At 35.3% G+C, this 23185-nt stretch overlaps 2 protein-coding genes across 4 annotated transcripts; both read left to right on the top strand.

The window, feature by feature from the left end:
* The first annotated feature begins 1859 nt into the window (after nt 1-1859).
* On the top strand, nt 1860-6233 carry LOC113073448 (tumor necrosis factor receptor superfamily member 14-like). 2 transcript variants are annotated; one of them, XM_026246346.1, is made up of 6 exons: nt 1860-1997; nt 4362-4494; nt 4891-5016; nt 5131-5283; nt 5738-5819; nt 5957-6233. In XM_026246346.1, exons 2-6 carry the CDS (start codon nt 4395-4397, stop codon nt 6150-6152), a joined length of 657 nt encoding a protein of 218 aa, XP_026102131.1. In that variant the 5' UTR covers nt 1860-1997; nt 4362-4394; the 3' UTR covers nt 6153-6233. The 2 variants fall into 2 exon arrangements, with proteins under 2 accessions (XP_026102131.1, XP_026102132.1); XM_026246347.1 differs by having other exon boundaries at nt 4878-5016.
* An 11418-nt stretch (nt 6234-17651) lies between these two features.
* LOC113073447 (tumor necrosis factor receptor superfamily member 14-like) lies at nt 17652-19815 on the top strand. Of its 2 annotated transcripts, XM_026246345.1 has the most exons (7): nt 17652-18014; nt 18169-18294; nt 18539-18694; nt 18785-18872; nt 18947-19122; nt 19201-19354; nt 19540-19815. In XM_026246345.1, exons 1-6 carry the CDS (start codon nt 17891-17893, stop codon nt 19215-19217), a joined length of 687 nt encoding a protein of 228 aa, XP_026102130.1. In that variant the 5' UTR covers nt 17652-17890; the 3' UTR covers nt 19218-19354; nt 19540-19815. The 2 variants fall into 2 exon arrangements, with proteins under 2 accessions (XP_026102130.1, XP_026102129.1); XM_026246344.1 differs by having other exon boundaries at nt 18947-19354.
* Nucleotides 19816-23185: the final 3370 nt, after the last annotated feature.

Raw genomic sequence — 23185 nt, 5'->3', positions numbered from 1 at the left:
AGATAACATTAAAATACAATAGTGCATGTATATTTTACAGCGTCTAACACTTCAGTTTCATCCATCGCACCCAAAGATAAACTGCAGTGCCTTTACAACTGTAGGACAGAAAGAGCTAAATAAATGTAGCACTGTATCTAAACCAACAACATGTTTATTAGATCCTGTACCAACTAAATTACTGAAAGAGTTGTTACCTGAATCCAAAGAACTGCTTTTCAATATCATTAACTCGTCGTTATCTGTAGGTCACGTCCCAAAACCATTCAAGCTGGCGGTTATCAAGCCTCTTATTAAGAAACCAAAACCGGATCCTAGTGAACTGGCAAATTATAGGCCTATTTCAAATCTTCCATTTAGGTCTACAATTTTAGAAAAGTCGTGTCTGCTCAATTGAGCTCCTTCCTGCAAAAAAAATTATCTGTATGAAGAATTTCAGTCAGGTTTCAGGCCCCACCATAGCACAGAAACTGCACTTTACAAATGACCTGCTTCTTGCGTCAGATCAAGGCTGCATCTCATTGCTAGTTTTACTTGATCTTAGTGCTGCTGCGTTCGACACTATAGATCATGACATACTCCTAGATTGATTACAAAACTATACAGGTATTCAAGGGCAGGCTCTAAGATCGATTAGATCCTACCTGTCCGATCGCTACCATTTTGTTTATTTAAATGGGGAGTCATCTCATTTATCACCAGTAAAATATGGAGTGCCACAAGAATCCGTCCTAAGTCCCTTTCTATTTTCAATATACATGTTGCCCCTTGGTAGTATTATTAGTTTGCACTGTTATGCTGTGTGTGTGTGTTAAAAATTTAAAAGACTGGATGACCTATAATTTTTTCCTATTAAATTTGGGTAAGACAGAGATATTAATTATTGGACCAAAAAAACAGTACACAGAATCTTGTAAATTACAATTTGCAACTAGATGGATGTACTGTTACTGTTCCTTATTTCCCATGTTACAAAAACTACATTCTTCCATCTTAGAAACATTGCCAAGCTACGAAACATATTACCTGTTTCTGATGCAGAAAAAAGGCTGACTGACTATGTCTTGTATACATTTTTCAGAAAAATCCTGTCATATGCGAACAAACTGACAGTCACCACTTATAATCTAGTACTAAATATCGTAGAAACATAATTTTCTGTAAAGTTGCTTTGTAATGATTTTTTTCGTAAAAAGCGCTATACAAATAAACTTGAATTAAAATTGAATTGAAGAGTAAAAACTTATTCCTCTCGAAACGATGGCTTTTGATATTCTCAAGGTGAGACATTCACAGCTCTGTACAGAGAGTCAGATTTCATTGATTCAACTAAAGCACAAATGCATTCTCCAATCATGCTGCAGAACATGATCATCAAGTTTGACTCAAATATGCAGCTCAAGCGCTGTTGTCAATAAACTGCAAGAGGAACTAAATACTGATACATTCTGACATTTGTTAATTACATCACAACAATCACATTTACCAAAAGGCCATCACAGCAAAATGTCAATATGTTCTAGAAAAAAAGGGAAGTGACATGTTTTTGCTCTATTATGCTCTTAAAAAAAAAAAAAAAAACGTATTTTTCTCATATTTTACATTATTACAACACCTCTCTCTCCAGCTTGGCATGAACAGCAGTATCCTGAATCAAATACTGTTAATAATTACATCAAAATAATAATACTTTTCTTTTTTTTAAACACTTAAGTTCTCTTAATAACATACAACCTGGCAGTGGACTTTCGTTCTCAGTATGCTTTGCATAGAACTGGATAAGCAAATATATTTTTATACATGAAACTTTTTTTAGTTTCCCCAGAAGGGGATAAAGATAATTAAAATTGCCACTGAATCTGCCAGGTCTGTTTTTCATCACACAACTTCTGTATACATTTTTTTCCCATTTATTTTTTTAATTTGTTTTTGCAAACTTGATGGTCCACTAAGAAATCAAATACATGGTATTTTCCAAAGGAAAAGTGTAATAATAAGTAAGTAACAATTTACTTATTTATTTATTTTTTGCCTCTGTTTAATTTTTATCATGTTTTTGCTCAGTATTTATCACTGCTGAAATTGTCCTTATTTGTAATACAATTTTATGACTGCTCCATAATAACAAAGTGAGAATGGATGTAGTTTGGAAGCACACAAAGAAAGTTTAAAGATTTCACTTTAAAAACAGCTTTAAAATTACATTAGATTCAAACTATGTTCTTTAGTCACTAAGCTATTTGTCAACATTCTATTTAAAAGGACAGGGATAGAAATGTTCTGTGCACAGAATGTAAACGGTTACAATCCACAGTATTGAAGGATCCCTCAGGATCATTGGGAGATGGCTGAATATTTCTTGGCTGTGATTTTATTCATTTTCGGGTGAGCTATCCACATTATTTTTCAATTCAGATGTAAGCCGTTTTCTGGTAATGTGTGAAACTTCCAGTTCATTAGCCGCTTTAGGGACACACACACACATCTATATAGACAGACATATGGATGGATGATGGATTATGGAGCAGCCTTATGCTTTAAAATACTTTATTCAGTCCATACTCCATACACCATAATTGCTTATAAAAATGAAAGTAGTACATTGCATGTTTATTTAACTTCATTTAACTATAGTACTTAGCTGAAGCACCCTTATAGCCTCAAGTATTTTTGTGTATCATGCAACAAGCTTTGCACATTAGCCTTTGGGAATTATCTGCCATTCTTCACCTCACCTCTTCTCAAACTTTGTCAGGTTGGATGGGGGCAGACACGCATTTTAAGGTTTGCCCAGAAATATTTGATTGGGTTCAAGCTCAGGCTGTGGCTGGGCCACTCATGGACATTCACAAAGTTAAATAAGCCACTATTGCTGTGTGCATTCTTTGTCCTGTAGGAAGGTCAACCTTCTGCCATGTCTGAGGTTCTAAATGCTAAGGCTATCTCAATATTTTGGTGCATTAAGCTTTTCTTATACTCTAATGTGTCCCTCAGTGTCTGTCGCTGAAAAACATCCCCACAGCATGAGGCTGCTACCAGCACACTTTAGTTTTGGGATGGTACTCTGCAGGTGATGAGCAGTGCCTGGCTTCCTTCAAATGTAATGCTTAGAATTGAGGTTCATCAGACAAGAAAATCTTGTTTCACACAGTCTGAGGGTCCTTTTTTTTAATTCCAAGTGTTTTTTCATGTATCTTCTTCACAGAGGACAGGACTGAGTGAATTTAAGTGAAGTGACATACAGAATTCGTGCTCTGCTTTTAACCCATCCAGAGTGCACACACACACAGCAGTGAACACACACCCAGAGCAGTGGGAAGCCATTTATGCTGCGGCGCCCGGGGAGCAGTGGGGGGTTCGGTGCCTTGCTTAAGTGCACCTCAGTCTAAGGGTTGTGAGTTCGAGTCTCGGGCCGGCAGGAATTGTAGGTGGGGGGAGTGCATGTACAGTGCTCTCTCCACCTTCAATACCACGACTGAGGTGCCCTTGAACAAGGCATCAAACCACTATACTTGGCTGTACGTCAATTTCACTTCCCTTTTACTTCAAATAACGAAGTGCAGTAAATGGTACTAACAATTTTTTTCCCATTTCCCAAGTCGCATTTATTTACAAGAAGAGGGCAGAGTTTATGACCATACTTCAGCCAGTCATAGTAAACTGCCTCAGAATCAGATTTAATAGAATTGCAATTATCAAAAAAATGTATATTAATAATAACAATATTAATAATTTAATAAATAATATTAAATAAATAAGTGTATCTCTGCAAGTAGCCCATACTGTTGCTGAAGACTAGTTCTGCCCACCACTGACTGGCTGGGCAAGACAAAATTACAGGAACAGTGACATGGCAAAAAAAGTGACATATTTGATCCCACTGACCGAATCGACAGAATACGGCTTTTTCCAATTCTTTTTCTGTTTTCCCATTGTATATTATTTTACATATAATCAACCAGCCACATTTATCAAAATTGCTCTTTCATTTACATTTTCATGTATTTATTTAGCAGGTGTATTTTTTCCAAAGTGACTTACAGTTGAGGTACATCAAAAGAACACACACTGACCTCTTTTATATGAAGATATGTGGGAATCATGTGAAACGAAACAATTTCAAAAATAAAAAAAGACAAGAAAACAGAAATATGAATAAAACTTAAGACAGACATGTTTGGTGTTTAGTTATAATACCCATACATTTTAGTATAATGGATTTAAAAGAGAAGGCAAGTGGGTAATTGAGACAAAAGCACAAATGACCACATTGAAGACATGTTTAATAATTAAACAATTTGTCTGTGTAATTTTTCTCTGAAAGCCATCTAACACAAGTCTCTTCTTTCTAACAATTTCAGCTTCTTCAGCTCAGGCAAAATAATCTATTAGCAATGCTGCTACTTCTCATTATGAACATCGTGCTTTGTGTGGCAATTTGCAATAATGCAGAATATGAAATTAATGGACAGTGTTGCCCAATGTGTGATCAAGGTAAGTCTGATTGTCCTTCACTTATCACCACAATGCAGGAGAAGTCAGATACTTAAAGGGGTCATATAATATTTTTTTTCCCCTGGTTCCATTTTGGCAGTTTTTCTGTTGGCTATGCAAAGCAACAGGTGCAATCTCATTAGCATAAACTATACTTTTTAGGGGACTTTTCATTCATTTGCATTTGGTATCTGGGGCAGGCCAAGTTATGTATATACAGTGTCATATCTATTTATATAGGTTTCACTGAAAATAGGCATAAATTAAAATATCAATCAAGAATCAATACAGAATCAATATACTGATTGTTGATAGGACATGTGTATTTTGACCCAACCCTACTCAAGTCTAATTACTTTTATTTTTCTGATTATTTACTCCAGACTTATTTTCTAGGAAAGCGAGTTCATAAACATTGTGATGAGTACACAAGCACAACATGTGATTCATGTCATGTGAACACCTACACTGATGCCCCTAATGGACTGATAGAATGTCTGCCTTGTTCATTATGTGATCCAAGTGAGTAAAGCTGTTTGTTTCAAATGAGTCATGGTGGTTTTTGAATTTATTTTTATTGAATTCTCATTATCAAATTGACTACAGTTGACTCATTTGTTTCCTTTCATGTCAAAGGTAATGGGCTGAGAGTAAAGAAGGCATGTACATTAAAATCAAATACAGTTTGTGAACCTCTGCCAGGATATTACTGTATAGACTTTTTCTCAAACTGTCAAAAGGCGATTAAACATTCAAACTGCTCACCTGGACAATACATCAACCAAACGGGTCAGTCTATTGCAATCTGTCTAAATGACCTATTTTTATCCACACAAACTGATAGGCTGAGATGACGAGAACAATAACATTGCTTGCATTTATAATATATAAATGTGGAATTCTGCATATTGTTCCAAAGTTTTCCAGCTTTATACTGCATACGCAACTCTGACACACAAACAATGGTTAGGTTTTTACCACAGTGTTTGTTTGTGACTGATAGCACAACCATCTGGCAAATTAGGCAGATTTGGCAAATTATTGTGTGCCAGATTCTACTAAACAATAATGTCACTAGTTAATTTATGAGATGTGAACACTGTTACAAATTGTAGTGTTGTTTTTGTAGGGAAATTTTGAGCTAGAACATAACTGATCTTAGGTCAAAGGTTATAAGTATCACACCATTTAATTAGAAATGTTCAATTAATTGTGTGTTAACTATTTCTGTTTGTTTCTGTAGGAACAGAATTCAGTGATACAGTGTGTGAGGAATGTCCTGCTGGTTCATATTCAGATGGAATACTCTGCAAATTACATACAAAGTAATCATCATTTCATCTCTATTTTTCATATTTATCATTTGATATTTAAACACTGATTTTCCAAAGGTTTCAAGAGTAAAGTTATAAACATAAGGCAAGTTAAAGTTGAACTTGAGCTTTACCCCTCTCTCTAACAGGTGTGAATCTCTTGGTAAAACTACAGTCAAGGCAGGAACAGAGACGACTGATGCTGAGTGTAGTAATGGAGAACCTTCTCATGTACTGATTCTGTCTGTGTGTGGAGTGTGTGCGTTGGTGTTTGTTATAGGCTCAGTTTTAGTTATTGTAAAGAAAATAAATACCCTGCACTATCATCAAGCAAATCAGCAATAAGGGAATTTCCAAGATTTGCTTGGATTTATTTTTTCATTTGTATGTAATTTGTCAATTTTGTGAAAATACATTTTTTATAATAGACCATATAAAATGCCTTGTTGTGGTCATTTCAGAATCTGCCAGATTTTCTATACCTTGTATATGTGGTTTGAAAATTGTATCAAAAAATTTGTTTAACAAACACTGTTACCCAGTGTCTAATGAGTGAATGAGAGACAGATTTCAAAATGGTCTTTAGACCACCTTCTTCTTTGCTGTGCACCTTTGACCCTAAGTTTAAACTGTTTTAGTAGTTATTTGATGATTTTAACTTTACTTTCCCAAAGCTTTAATTTTCCAGATCATTTTATTTTATTTTATTTTAATAGATTTTAATGCAAATTAACAAAACTCAGCTTAGATCTTAATAATTTTCTTCCATGGAATTCTTACAACTTAAAAAGAAGCATCTAAAATCTGCACATCATACTGCAAGCAAGTTCACTGCTATTCAAGGGAAATAATGTACGTTAATTACAATTTAAATGGTTGTTAAAATTACATTTGCACTGAAACATTGGGTTTCCCACTTCACGCGAAGGTGCATTAGGTATCCATCACTAATCATCCACCCTCCTTATCACGTTGTGCCACTTGTGCTGCTTCTTCAACTTCTAAAAATGATGTTATACGCTTTTATATTAATGGTAAGGTACTTTACAATCAGAATTGTGGGGCTTTTTTTTTACCTGAACTGCAGAAGGTAAGAGGCTTTTATTTGAAGCAGGCTTTTATTAAAGGCAGGCCTTTATTTCCCATTCCATCTGTTTGATAAGTAATTGTTTTAAATAACCCGTTTTAAATTAAAAGCGTTAGCGTTCCAGAGGATAGAGATCATAACACTAGCACAGAATCAGTTCAGAATCAATCACCAAAAGAATTGGTTCAGACGCACTTTGTGTCAGTCTGCTTCATGCTGAATCACACATGCGCAGTATCATCAGTTCCTCTCAAATCGGACGCGTCCGACAGAAACGCTTCTCGGTTCAGTGTACTGGTGATCTGAAAACCAATGCAACCAGTTCTTGACTCAAGAACGAGGAGAAATACTCCGGCAGTGGGCGTGTACGTTCATTATCTGGCTCTGCTGCACAAATCTTCCCCCGGCCTTTATTTGTCCATATTGACCACGCCCCCGGCCACTATAAGAGGCCCAGCGTTTATAAGACTACTGGTTTTTATTTGAGGAATTTTCTGGTGAACTAACCCTTTAAGTTTCCACAATCTGTGATGATTTGGGGTTTAATGCCATCTGCTGATGTTGGTCCATTGTGTTTTTTGAAAACCAAAGTCACTGCACCCATTAACCAAGAAATCTTGGAGCACTTCATGCTTCCTTCTGCTGACCAGCTTTTTGAAGATGCTGATTTCTTTTCCAGTTACTAATAGTGAGGTTAGTCTAATTTGTGATTCCAAATTGTCAGTAGATGACATTAAACAAACTCTAAGTGAATTGAAAAAGGGTAAATCAGCCAGTATTGATGGACATTCCTCTAGAATTCTATATGTATACATTTTATATGCATAAATAATTCAGGGAGATAAGACAGCTCCTAGGAACTGGAAGTTATCTCTCTATACTGAAGCCAGAAAATAATCTTATCAATTAATAGTTAGCATCCTATATTGGTCTGGGTTATATTATAACAGAATCTCAATCAAGGTTAATGGAGGATAATCATATTTTTAACAACATAATGTTTGTTTTGTTAGGTTAGGTCAGCCTGTCGATCCTGGACCTGGAAGCCTATTCTATCTATTGAAGGACTAGAAGTTGCAGCTCAGATAAGACTATTTTCTCTGCTTCCATTGATCACTTTAGTATTGATTCTCCAAAGTTGGAAGCTTCTCCTCAGTTGCCTTAATTAACTCACTTGTTTGAATCTGCCTGATTGCTTCCTTGGCCAGTTGTGACAGAAGACCAGCCCAAAAAATAAACAGTATATTCAGCAAAACTCACATGGATCCTCAGCACATCCTCATCTGAATCACAGCTCCCACTGACCGTCACCACCACACCACCAGCTTGTCATATGGAATCCATACCTGCTGCAGCTGCCTCACCCAGCCTCTCACCTCCAGCACCAGAGGCCATAATCACGGATAATTACCACCTACCCTCCACGGAACGGACCGTCAACTCATCCATGGCCTCTGTCTCTGTTGTGGATTCAATAAGCACCAGCTCCTCTCCTGCCCCGTTCGTCCACCATGCCCACCGGTGAGTACTATCCAAATCACTCCAGATGTATCTTGCATGCCTCATACAGATGCACTCCTAATGTATCAAAACCAATCCTTTGCTGTCAAAATCCTTGTGGACTCTGGAGCATCTGGAAATTTCATCTTCTCCCACAGCCTTGCTGGATTCTAAATTCCCCGCTGCAAAAATGACACTACCTAACAGATCACCACTGTCCAAGGAAAGCCACTGGGCAAAGGGCTTTTTGCAGACCAAATCCAAGCCGCCACTCTCACAGAAACTGCTCCGCTTGGAGGTGAGGAAGGGAAAAGTTATGTCCCATCAACCCTGCTTCTGGCCCTTCTGGACTCCATCCACAACTGGAGTCTACCGCCCAGGAAACAGCCGAAGCCCCCTTCCAACATGTAACTTTGGTCTGGGGGGCGACGGGAAGATGGCGACCGGTCCACACGTACGTTAACGAGTCAGCCGATTTTTATAGGAATTACTGCACAACTTTTCTTTGGAACCTCTTTCATTGCCATCCAATGCTATAGAATACTTCTGGAAGGTTAAAAGAACTGTCACAAAATATCTTATCTCTGTTTAAATCTGCAACTGCAGTATTACGGAGCTACGGGAATAGCATTAGCTAACGTACAAGCTAATGATGGAAACCGATAAAACTGTGTCAAATGGAAATTTCCTTGGAAACTACGAAGTGTGCTTCAATCGCAGAAAAACGTAACATTCAAGAGATGCATTCTTATGCCTGCGTGAGTAATTCCGGGGAAGAATGTATTTCATCTCCGAACACACCACAGAAGCACAAAGCTAAAAAAAGCAAAAACAGTAGTTCTGACTCAAAAGATCAACCGTCACTGTATGAGCTACAAAACACAATAATCTCAGCCGTCATAGAAAAGATAAATGAAAGGGCGGATAAAACCGATCAAGCCGTTCATTACAACACCGTCCAAATTGATGGCTTGAAAAAGTCTCTGGATTTCTGCCACCAAGAAGTCGTCGATTTAAAAAATCAACATGTCGCTCTTAAAAACAAGTGTGATCTGCTCCAAAAGAAAGTAAACGAGATGGAACAGAAGGTGAATGAGTCTGATCGCTACAGTCGACGACATAACCTCCGTCTGCATGGTGTTTCTGAAAAAGGGGACGCCCAAGTCAGATCGCAAGTTCGAGATATCTGTCGAGCAGTGCTACCTGCCGAGGAGGCTGAGATGGTTGTTGCAGCGGTGGATGTAGCTCACAGAATCGGGAGACCTAAGGAAGGAGGACAAAACCAGCCCCCGCGCCCAGTGATCATCAAGTTCATATCAAGAACGGCTAGGGATGTGCTGTGGAAAGGCTCCAAGGCAAACAACTACCTAAAGAACAACCGACTTCACTTCAAAGAGGATCTGACCGCGGCTGATCGAGCCACCCGCAGTCGTCTATGGCCAATGGTGGAAGCAGCTAGGAAGAAGGGTGACAAAGCCTACTTTGTTGGAGATAGGGCGTATGTGAATGGTAAAGAAATTAAATGATGTGACAGGTAAAGTGTAGTGTGGAAAGATGGTGTAGTGATATAATAACGAGTTTATATTCTAAATGTATCAGTTTTACGAAGTACACAATATTCTGTTATGGCATGATATTTACAAGTGCAGTGATTTTTGTAGTTTCAGTTAGTACTCAAGCTTAGGAACTAAAAGTTTGTTCAGAGTTATTTTTTGGGAGTTATTTTTGTTCTTAATGTCAATCTCTATTCTTACTGTAAATGCCAGGGGTATCAAAAACTTGTTAAAGAGGAAATGTTTATTTTTGTACTGTCAAAACAAAGGTGCTGACTTTTATTTTATACAGGAAACGCATGCTTCAGAAGATGACGTTTCATTTTGGAGAAGTCAGTGGGGGAAGAATGTTTGGTTTTCATTTGGTAGTAACAGATCGGCAGGAGTAGCTATTTTACAGGGAAAATTTAAAGGTAACATTATCAAGTATCTCTCAGACAAAAATGGCAGGTGGATAATTCTTCTTGTGGATATTGATCACTTTCAGTTTGTCATTACTAATATATATGCATCCAACAATAAACAATCTAATAAAACTCTATTTTCTATGTTAGAAGACAAAATAAATCAGCTGCTATTATCATTCCCTAATGCCAAGGTTATCTGGGGTGGGGATTTTAATACTGTTTTGGATAATACTGTGGATAGATGGCCCCCAAAGAACAATTGTGCATGTGAATTAAACAATATTTGTAATAGAATGGACCTCATTGATATATGGAGACACAGAAACCCAAATCAAAAGGCATATACCTGGTCAAACAAGGATAGATCTCAACAATCTCGTTTAGACTTCTGGTTGATTTCTTCAGACATTGAAAATAGAGTGGATTCAGTTATAATAGAGCCTGCAGTTTTTACTGACCACCGTGCTGTTATTATCAAGGTCAACATGGCTGCATTTATAATTAACTCCAGTAGAGATTATTGGAAATTAAATAAAACACTACTACAAAATAAACAATTTAAGAAAGAAACGCAGAACATTATTGATAAATACTGGAGACAAGCTAATACAATAAATAATTTTGGTAAATGTTGGGAATTAATGAAATTTGAAATTAGGAATTTAGCTATAATATCTGGAAAGAGAATTGCCAAAACCAAAAGAGAAAATGAAACACAAATAATTGCCAAAATTGTGAAATTATCTGAATTAAAAGATCTTTCTGAAAGGGAACTTGGTGAATTGGCAGCATTGCAACTTGAATTAGACAAAATCTATGAAGATAAAGCCAGAGGGGCCTTTATCAGATCAAGGAAGAAATGGCTGGAGTTAGGGGAAAAGTGTACAAAATATTTTTTTAATCTGGAAAAACGGAATTATGAATTATCCTCCCTCTCTAAACTTAAAATTAATGACCAGATGTGTGAAGACCAAAATCTTATATCGCGACATGTTGTTGACTTTTATCAAAAGTTATATGCTACTTCTAACACTGAAAGTGTAGATAACACTAACTTATTTTTAAAAGGTATTGAAAAAGACATTAGAGGTATTGATGAGGGATTTAAATCAATTTGTGACCAGAGGATCAGTTTAGCAGAGGTTCAAAGTTGTATTGGCTCCCTTAAAGACAATAAGTCTCCTGGTAGTGATGGCTTGATAAATGAATTTTTCAAAATATTTGGTGAAAGTGTAGCCCCATTTTTAGTTGCAGTGTTTGAAGAAGCCATAGACAAAGGAGAATTACCACCCACCCTTCGTCAAGGCCTTATTAAATTAATTCCTAAACCTAAGAAAGATAAATTAAGTATCGAAAATTGGAGGCCAATTAGTTTATTAAATAATGATGCAAAGATATTTGCAATGATCTTTGCCAAAAGATTAAAATTAGGATTAGATGATCTTATTGGGGAGGAACAATCTGGTTTTATGCCTGGGAGAAATATTTGTAATAACATCCGTTTAATTTTGGACATGATTGACTACAATGATTATATTTCAGATGATAGTTTTGTTTTATTTGTCGATTTTTATAAAGCTTTTGACACGATTAGTCATCAGTTTATGTTTAAGGCTATACAGGTTTTTGGTTTTGGAGACAGATTTCTGAGAGCAGTCAATACACTTTATAAAGATTGTAATAGCTCTGTTGGACTGGCCCATGGCACAACCCCAAGATTTGACATCCATCGGGGTATAAGACAAGGGTGCCCTCTGAGTCCCTTTTTATTTCTTCTTGTCACTGAAATAATGTCTCTACACATTAAAAAAAGTTCATTCAAGGGCATCACGGCAGTAGATAGAGAATTTAAATTATCACAACTCGCAGATGATACAGCAATTTTTCTGGCTAATAAGTATGAAGTTCCAAAAGTGGTTAAGTGTATAGAGACGTTTTCAAAAGTATCGGGACTTAAAATGAACTTAAGTAAGTCGGTGTTATTACCTTTAAGGGAATGCAATATGTCGTCGATAAATAATATCCCTGTAAAGAGTACCTTCACATATTTGGGCATTGTTATTGATAAAAATGAAAAATCCCGTAACAACTTAAACTTTGACCCAATAGTTGAGCAAATAACAAAAAAATTTAACATGTGGTTAATGAGGGATCTTTCTTTAAATGGCAGAGTTTTACTGTCCAAAGCTGAAGGAATATCACGTGCTGTTTATGTGTCTCTGGCTTTGGGAATGCCTACTACAGTTTTTAAAAAACTAGATAAAACTCTTTTCAATTTCATCTGGAGAAATAAGTGTCATTATCTTAAAAAAGAGGTATTATGTAACACAAGACAAAATGGAGGTCTGGAGGTTCTTTGTTTTGAAACAGTAAATAATACTTTTAAAATTAAATGGCTTACTAAGTTAATTCAAGAAGAAGATAATATTTGGAATGCTTTCCCTAAATTCATTTTTAATTCAATTGGAGGACTCAACTTCGTGTTGAAGTGTGACTATAACCCTGATAAATTGCCTGTAAAATTAGCTAATTTCCACAAGCAAGCTCTGCTGTCATGGAAACTGGTGTACAAACATAATTTCTCACCTACAAATTATTACATTTGGAATAACAGGAGTATTCAGTATAAAAACAGATCTTTGTACAACAAAAACTGGATTAATAATGGTATTGTTTTGGTTTCACAACTTATGAATTCGGATGGTCAATTGTTATTGTTTGAAGAATTTATTTCTAAATTTGATATTGCAGTTACACCAAAAGAATATGACATTGTTTTTGCTGCTATTCCAAGGAATGTTTTGCAGCTTTTGATTGGATCCAGAACAGAGCTTTTTGTGACAGCTCCTGTTAACAAAATTTTTCTGGGAAGTGTAGATGTTACAAGAAACAAATGTTCGAGTAATTACATTAGAAACCTTTTGGTTAATGTTATGGTTCCTCCTGCTAAAAAATTTTGGACATCTCTTTATAAGGATATTAATTGGAAAGAAATGTGGTTGATGAGTAATAAATTCTGTCTAAACAATAAAATAAAAGAAGTATCTTTCAGAATTATACATAGAATATATCCGGCAAAAAAGACGTTAGAAAGATTTAAGATTGATATTGAGTATTCATGTACTTTCTGTGGCTCAAATGAAGAAACTATTGAGCATCTGTTTTATCATTGTGTGTTTACTAAAATGTTCTGGATGGATGTACAAAATTTTATTGAAAGGAAAACAGGACAGTCATTATTTTTGCAGGAGAAGGACGTTCTTCTTTACTTTGAGGTCATTAATTTGGAAAAGGACTTGATTTTTTTTGTACAACTTGTTTTATTTTTAGGAAAATTTCACATTCATAAAAGAAAATGGACTGACAGCAAGCCATTATTTCACCTATTTCTACAAGAGCTGTCTCATTACAGCACCACCATCAATGATCTTAAACAATCAAAGGCTTTAAAAACAAATTCTATTCTAGAAAAATTTCTATGCAACTAATGTTTATTCTGTATACTCTTTGTAACCTTATTTATTTTAATGTTTGTACCCCTGGCAAACAGTTTTGTTCTGTACATATTTGTTAATAAAAAAAAAAAAAAAAAAAAAAAAAAAAAAAAAAAAAAAAACTTTGGTCTGCCAGAAGACACATAGACAGTAAAAGAAATGGACACAGCGACCCCGTTTTTTAGCACTTCCGTTTCTTACGCGCAGACTCAAACTAAGCTTGATGACATCAGCAACCTGCCTGACAGATGTAAATCTTCTAGTATCTGTGCGTGCAAACTGCCACCGTTAATCTTGCAGAGACGGCGAGCTTGAGCGGGGAGTTCTTTGGCGCGAGTGAGAAGGAGTAAGTATTCTGATTAATTATTTTGTATAGTATTTTAAAATGTAACGCCACTACGCCATATTAAGTTAATTGCCTGCGAGCTTCTCCTCCTGTCTGTACGGTAATGCGACAGAGAGTCAAGTGGTTATGACGCAATCGTTAGCCTATTTTTTACAAAAACTGTTTCTACGGGGCCATAATGTAATATAGAAGGTAATGGAGTCCTTTATACATTGTCGTGTATCTTTAGAAATAAATAATGGACAAATGGAATGTAAAGTTGTAAAATGTAAAGTTATTCACTGTCAAAGTGACGCCAAAATGAATGGGAGTCAATGGGAATGTTAACGCAAGTGAAGTTCTGCTACAAGATGGCGGCATGCGGCCGACTTCAACTTCCGGTCGACTTCCTTGCCGCCTAAAAAGGGGCCCCCAGTTTTTTTTTTTTTTTTTGTGGAAATTGGGATACTTTTCAGGATTCTTTGATGAATTAAGAAAGAGCATAATTTATTCAAAATCTACTTTTCTAACAATATAAATATTTGCTATCACTTATACTCATCCATACTGAATAAATGTTTTTATTTTTATTAAAAAAAAGAATAAAACTTTACTGATTATTGTTAGAAAATATTTGAAATAAAGGCTATTCTTTTTTTACCTTTTATTCATTAAAGAATCCTGAATTTTTTTTTTTTATATAAAATATATTTCCTATATTCCTATATTTCCTAAATAAATTATATATCCAGAAAAAAATAATAACCAGCACAACAGTTTCCAGCAATAAATCAGCTTGTTAGAATGATTTCTGAATGTGACTCTGAAGGCTGGCATAATGATGCTGAAAATTAAAGTTTGCATCACAGGAATACATTTAATTTTAATGTATATTAAACTAGAAAATCTTTATTTTACATCATTATTACATTCCAAAAAAAAAAAAAAAATGTTGTGATCCTAAACTTTTGACCGGTTGTGTATATAAATAGAATAAACTTATTGCACACAGGCTTAATTTAATTTCTGTATGGTAGGTTAATCTACACATCAATACAGCCAGTGCAAGTGAACGCCTCCCCGTCTTCAATGAGGCCATTCTCCTCGCCACACGTCTCATGGAACCAGTCCTCACAAACAATGCACATGATCCAGTGTTCTTTGGATCATTTGCATCACCAAATTTGGCTTTACAAATATTGCAAATGTCCTGGCCATCCGAACTTGTACCCTCCATCTTTCTTGTTTTTTTTTTTTATTTTGTTTTTTGTTAGGCTTTGTTTGTTTTTTGAAAAGTGTTAATTGCGTGTGTCTCACGGTGAATGCGTGAGAGCTGGCATAGTTTAAGTCAGTCTTTGCTGAAATATCTAGCTAACTAACTAAATGTATGAGGGACATATAAAAAGGTAACTCAATTCTTCCATTAGAATGACTTGAATGGCTGTCCCAGTTTGCCAGTAACTTAACAATATGCTATTGGGAAACTGGGACAGTGTCAAAATCGCATAAAAAAAACCCAAGAAGATTAATATGATTGTGATTTTTAAAAATTCTGATTCACCATTACATCCTATAAAAAAATATGTAACAATTACAAATTATCCATGTGTTGTTTTATTTTTATAACCTTAACATTATTTACCCCAAAATGCTATGTCATTTTACTTACCATCACAGTTGACTGCAAGGTTGTTAAATATGATGTGCCACACCCCGGAAGTGATGTCATAGCCACAGGATTTTTTTATTTTTTTTATCACATACTTGCTACTGATGAGCTCAGTGTTGATTCTTAGTAAAAGAAACATATCCATGTAAATATATAAATTATTAAGCTTAACTGTCCCACTTTACCCATTGTCCCACTTTATCAGTATTCACCCTATATATATAATTGCTGTCAGTTTATCTTTTTTCCATCTAATGAATTATATTATGTGTTGATTAATTGATCTAATTAATCACAAACTAAATTTGGCTATGAAAATAACCCCAAAAGAAAGAAATAATTTATTTGATTCAACATAAAATGTATTACACGTTTAGGCTACAACAGCCTAACATAAACTATTCAACATAAAGGAAGATCATTTGAGAAACTGTTTGTTCATTCACGGAAGTCGTTGGTAACCAAAGCTTCAAAATACCTTCTTTCATGTTCCACAGAAGAAAGTATGTCATTCAGGTTTGAGTAAATAATGACATAATTACATTTTTTTGTGTGAATAATACCTTTAAATAGTTAGTCCCCCCCACCCCACCACCCCCTTTTTATGAAATAATAATCTAAATAAGAAACTAAAACAGCCAGCAGGTGGCGGTAAATGTCCTTATGAGTCATTCATTTGATTCGTGGTGATTCACTCAGGAATTCAGTACACTTGGGGTTTATTAATGGGGTTTTGAATTATTGGTTCACCAGATTAGTTCAAAATGTGGATTCATTAAAAATAAAAAATAAAAACACACATCTTTGTCTTCTCGGAGATGCACAACAATTCTGCTGTGGTTTTACTTTATATGTAATATTTTTTTAAACAAAGCAAAAACAGAAAATATTGTGTTATATTGTATATAACACAATAATATAATTACACAATGATATAGTGTATAATATATATAAAAAAAACAATAATATAATTTTATCTGGAATTGTGTTATATTTTAAAATATAACATCATATTAATTTCTTATTTACTGAACGGTTGTGTAAAATCACATTTGGGACAAACAGCAAACATGCCCCAATTTCTAGAATTTTAGGCATTTATGAAATAGTTGCCCTGCATCATATCAAAGTCCTTTTCTATAGTCTTTGATCATATTTGATCATTACACACACACATACATTCTTCTATTTCCTCACCATCAATTTGAAGATCCAACAGTTAACAGAGCCAGCCAGCTGTATAGGAATATAACAACACATCATTTGTATTAGTAGCTTTGTTTTATGAAAGCCTTATAAATCTCACCTTGTTTTTGATCAGCTACCTTATCTATTATCTGATTAAATCGTTATTAAAAATAAATAAATAAATGACATCCATATGCGCCCCTCCCCTCCCTAAAAAGAAGCCAAGTCCCGCCCCACGCATGGCGGTTGAAGAGGTTTCTGGTAAGGATGGACCAACGCTTGTTAGAAGATTTGAAGCATGCGCATAAAGCTTGCACACTGTATACAAACCCAACACAAAAACAAGATGAACATGCAACAATTTATTAATGTGTTAATGAGGCCTAGTGGTTAGAGCGTTTCACTCCTAACCCTAAGGTTGTTGGTTCGAGTCTCGGGCCGGGAATACCATGACTGAGGTGCCCTTTAGCAAGGCACTGAACCCCCAACTGCTCCCTGGGCGCCGCAGCATAAATGGCTGCCCACTGCTCTGGGTGTGTGTTCACTGCTGCGTGTGTGTGCACTTTGGATGGGTTAAATGCAGAGCATAAAGTCTGAGTATGGATCACCATACTTGGCTGTATGTCACTTCATTTTCATATCTATATATCTTGTGGAAAATGGGCATCTGATGTCCTTTTCAAAATAAATTGGATAGCCTTTTAATATAATATTCCATAAATTATCAGAGTTTAGTAGACATGATCATTATTTGTAACATTTTTAACACCTCTCTCTCTCTCTCGTTTATTCCTAGAAATGTAAGGCACCCATCAGACTGTGCCATTAATGTGAAGTAAACTCAACTGAGATTTGTTATCATGATCATTTTAAGCATCACTGTTCTACTTGTGATTGTTCCTTTTAATTATGAACTTAGTGCTTGTGGATGTGCACGTGCTGAATATGAGATAGACAATCAGTGCTGCCCCATGTGTGCTCCTGGTAAGGATGCCAAAACAAAGTATAAGCCGTATGTATAGGAAATAATTAATTAATAATTAATTAACTATTAAAAGTACTTTGAAATACCTCTCCTTAAAATAATACAAATGTTCCAAGTAGGCCTATCTTAAAAAGACATGCACTACATATGTAGGGAACCATGTTCAATGGCACTGCACAGATGATACCAGCACAACTTGTCATCCATGCCCTGAATTCACTTTTAGTGACGAACCCAATGGCCTCATGAGATGCTTCCCCTGTACTGTGTGTGATGCAAGTGAGTGTTTCCACTGTTCATTTAAAAATATACAAATTTGTTATAGATTGTTTAGCATAAGCTTGATGGTGAGGAATCATGTATGTAAATGCAAATTATTAGTTGCTTCAATAAACATGTCCCTTAAATTACATAAAATGTAACTGTTCTGTTTCTGTGTATATAATAATAATAATAATGATGGTGATAAAAAAAAAAAAACATGTAACCGAATGCATGATTGTTTTTACTGATTAATTTCCAGGCCAAGGTTTAAAAGTGAATAAAGCATGTACTCGGTCATCAGATACTGTCTGTGGGCCACTAAAGAGATTCTACTGCATTAACAAAATGAAAGGTAGCTGCATTTCAGCTTTGCAACATTCTGAATGTAGTCCTGGACAATATATCAAACAAGCAGGTAAATGATAAAAATCTATTGCTTAAATGGACAGTGCAACATGAAACACATTTCACATACTGACAAACACAATGTTTACTGTCTCTGCAGGTACTAGCTCTACAGATACTGTATGTGCTGACTGTACAGGTGAAACATATTCAAATGGCTCGTTCTCATCCTGTTTACCACACACAAAGTAAGTGCACGCTTAAGCTGTTTATGTGTGCTGTTGTTCATCATTTTTCATCTTATACTGGTTTTCATCAACAGATGTGAGGACATGGGACTTACGGAAACAAATTCAGGAACATATTCTTCTGACACAGAATGTCTAAATCCCTATACTTCTGTAGCAATCCTTTGTCCTAGTGTTGTAGTTTCTTTAATGTGTTTAAGTGTTTTCACAGGTTTTTTTGTTCTGAAAAAGAAACAATCAAAAAAATCTAGTAAGCATTATTTTATTTTTTTAAATAGATCTTATCTTATTAGTTAAATTACTAATGATTTATTTTCTGTTCACACAGGAATACAGGTATACTGAAAATTATTGAAGAAAAAAATAACATTAAAAATGATTAAATAAAACAAATATTTGCCCAGTTTTAAATAACACAATGTTTATTTGCCTTTGTTGTAAGGAAACAGAAAAGCATTTAAATGAAAAATCCAGCTCAAAAGGTGAGAGTAAGTCATATAGATATACTGTAGACATATCCATGACAGCTTATGAACAAGATGATAAATTTCAGTGACATATTAGATCTTAATTCTGAAATAATATTTTGACTTTGAAATAGCAATGCAAAACATTATTTGTATTTATACAAGCTGAAAAGTAATGCTTTCCTTCACTGTGTATACAGTTGTTGCTGGCCGAGAAAATATTGAGGGAGACAGAATGGAAGAACAAGCCCTAACAACAGTTTCAACTCAATCTACATGAAAGAGTTTCCATGTCTGAAGTCCAGCAGAGACCCCAACAAAACCCCAATGAAACGAGGGGCACTTACGATTTTCTTATTAAGTATTGTAAAACGTAGCAGCAATATGAATTAGCTAACATAACCATATTACAAAATTGTATATCTGCACTATTCACTTTCTAAAACACTTCTTTTTTTTAAAGAAACAGTATATTAAATTAGTTTAGTCACAATAAATATTTGTATAGATTTATAAAAAAGTATTATTAATTAATTAATTAATTTTAGGAAATTATATTAAAACAGGCTTTTTTAATAACAAAAAGTATGTGTTCACTTACATTTTATTTAATAGACTATGGTCTACTTCAGTGATAACCTTTAAAAACAGTTTCAGCATTTTGTAGAAATGTTTTTAAATTATTATTTTTATTATTTAGGCTACTGAATATTGACTAGTTGTATTTGCATTTTAGTTGTTATTTTAGTAGCCTACATGTTCAGTAAAGCTTGCGTTACAAACGTTTTTATACATTCTATGGTTACAACCACCAAATAAGTTATAATTTCTTTTCGTGGTCAGCTGCGTGTGGTGTCCACGTTTGGAAATAAAGACAATCGACAGCTTCTGATATATATATTTTTTAGCGATTTTATTTTTATTCTTCTCTCTGTCGCTGGTGGAATTTTGTTTGTATAGTGTGACGTAGACCAGTGAAGGCCAGGTACTTGCATGACGCGGCATGACATCGGCCTCTGTGCTCGAGGTCCGACTCCCGAGGCCCGAGGCTATTAGCTCCGATCGGCTCGCTGTTAGCCCCGGTTTGAGGATAGTGGAAAAGCGTCTGATGATGGCAGAAGACTGTACACTTGCGAGATGGACGTATGCACATTTTGACAATTTACAATTGCATATTACATTATAGTTTATATATAGCCCTGGTGTGTCTAATATTAATATGTAACGCATTACAATTCTGAGAAAGTAATATTGTAAGGTTAGGAATTACTTTTAAATGACAGTAACAAGTTATAATGTATTAGAGTTTGAAAGACTTGCACAACACTGGCTGTAGTTTCGGTTTCAGTTATCGCAATCCTCCTTAATAAAACATTTTTTGTGAATTGGCAGTGAAAACACTGGGCTTGGTCTGTCTGACGCCATATCAGAATACAAACTGAAACAACGCGGCTATATTTCGAGACAACCAACGTCTGTGACTTATGTTTTGTCAAAGTAGAAGAAGTGGTATTAGCCCTTTCTGCAAGTACGTGGTTTTAACATTTTATTATTGAGGAAAACGAGTGACCTGCAGTTTTAAACTCCAAATTAGCTTATCACAAGTCTTGTTAAAAAATGTCCGGATTGTGAGAGCAACTGAAAAACATAGACCAGTACAAGCTATAGCCCAGCAAACATTCGGACGTCTTTTGACCGTTGAAAAGACGTCCATCCGAGACGTCCCGTCATGGTTGAAAAATAGTTCCAAAATGAAAGTTGAACAGACGTCTTTGACGTCTTCTAGACGTGAACTGTATGGCGTATCGCAAGCCGTTTTAGCATTTAAAACTTGTTTTTGACTATCCATAAATGTAATTTTGGATAGTCACAATTGTAATTCCAGATATCTATACTGCAATTATGACTCGTCGTAATTGGAATTAAGATATCAACAATGTTATTATGACTAGCCGTAATATGCATTGAAGATATCTACAATGTAATTTTGACTAGTCACAATACACATTCCAGATATCTACAATCAGGGGCGTCGCACCCGTGGGGGATGTGGGGGTTTTAACACCCACACTTTTCCCGGTGAGAGGGTTCGACACCCGCACATTTTCTGCAGCTTTTCCGCAGTTTTGCACAAACGCCTTAACTACAGTCGTTCCTCCGTTTCTCTGGCCACTCTGTGTCTGCGCTCGCCGCGGCTGCCTCCCCCCTCTCAAACTTGACACCGGCTTTGAGTGTGATCGGCTGATGATTGGCTGTTCTGCCTTAAGTCCCGCCTCTCTTGGCGTGTTATCGATCAGCTCGTGCTGAGGAGGCGGGAACTTATGGTTATTTACATCTCCCTTTTCCAGGTACTTTGAAGGAGTGTTTATGCTTTAGAGGTATTTAAATAAGCTTGATATGTGTTTGGAAGATGTTCTGTTAATCGTTTTGTTGACATGTCGAGTGTTTTTGGTATTATATTTCGTTTTTTAGACTAATGCTAATTGCTATTATTGGGATATTGTTTGCATACCTGTTGAAGAACTATGAAATTAAAGTGTATATTATTTTAATGTTTAAAAACAGTAAATTGTTACATGATTTATACCACCAGAAAAAAGCTTTGTGTGGGCGTTTTTTCTCTCCTTTTCTGATTTTGCGTTTTTTTTCTCCCCTTTTCTGATTTTGCGTTTTTTTCTCCCCTTTTCTGATTTTTTTTTTTTTTTAATGTAGGATTATTTTTTCCCAGCCAAACGCTGCAAGCCAGAAATACCGCACAGTGCCAGATAACTTTAAGCCCTGCATTTTGTACCCCTCTGTCAATGTGTTCATCATTTTTATTGTTTATAAACAAACCGCATCCATCCCCCACACTTTTGAAAAGCTTGCTACGCCCCTGTCTACAATGCTATTACGACTAGTCATAATCTTCCATTGACTTCCATTGAAAAATATTTGCAGATATCTTCACATTAGTTTTGACTAGTCATAATTCCAATTCAAGATATCTTTAAATATGATTTGCCTAGTCAAAACTCTAATCAAAGATATCTCAAATTACAATTTGACTAGTGATAATTCAATTAGAGATATCTTCAAATGAGTTTTGACTAGTCATAATCCCAATTCAAGATATCTTTAAATATGATTTGACTAGTCAAAATACAATTTAAGATATCTTTAATTCAAAATTTTTAAAGATATCCAAAATACATTTGTAGATATCTGCAATTCATTTATGACTAGTCAAATTACAGTTGTAGATATCTTGAATTGGAATTTTGACTAGGCAAATCATATTTAAAGATATCTTGAATTGGAATTATGACTAGTCAAAACCCAATTAAAGATATCTGCAATTTAATTATGGATATCCAAATCAGATTTTTGACTGGGAAGAACTATATTTAGAGATATCTGCATTTAGCTTTGTGACTAGGCGTAATTGCAATGTAGATATCTGGAATTAACAATTTGACTAGTCAAAATATGTTTATAGATAACTACAATGTGCATGCAAATACACCTTTGTTGAGCCCCACCTTATACGTTTTATTTAACCAATCCTGGCTTGGAAACTGTTGTCATCCGCAGTTTTGTCTAAGAATTGTATAATAAAAGTCCTGCGTCTTTGGGTGATTTTAAACTGTTTTATACATAAGTAATTAAAAAGTATGGAAATAAAAATGTAGCTGGAGCATGTGTAAAAGCGGTAGGCTATACAGAGAGGACTTAAATAGGCTTTTGAACCTGTTTTATATCGTAATGTTGAGACGTGTGTGCTGTGGATTAAATTTTGTTAGCCTTTATTTACAAACGAACACATGTATAAACCTCATGTCAGCCGTTGCAACATTTGATATAATG

This window comes from Carassius auratus, unplaced genomic scaffold, assembly GCF_003368295.1.
Source record: "Carassius auratus strain Wakin unplaced genomic scaffold, ASM336829v1 scaf_tig00012155, whole genome shotgun sequence".
NCBI classification, from domain to species: domain Eukaryota; kingdom Metazoa; phylum Chordata; class Actinopteri; order Cypriniformes; family Cyprinidae; genus Carassius; species Carassius auratus.
This window is presented reverse-complemented; position numbering and strand designations above follow the sequence as displayed.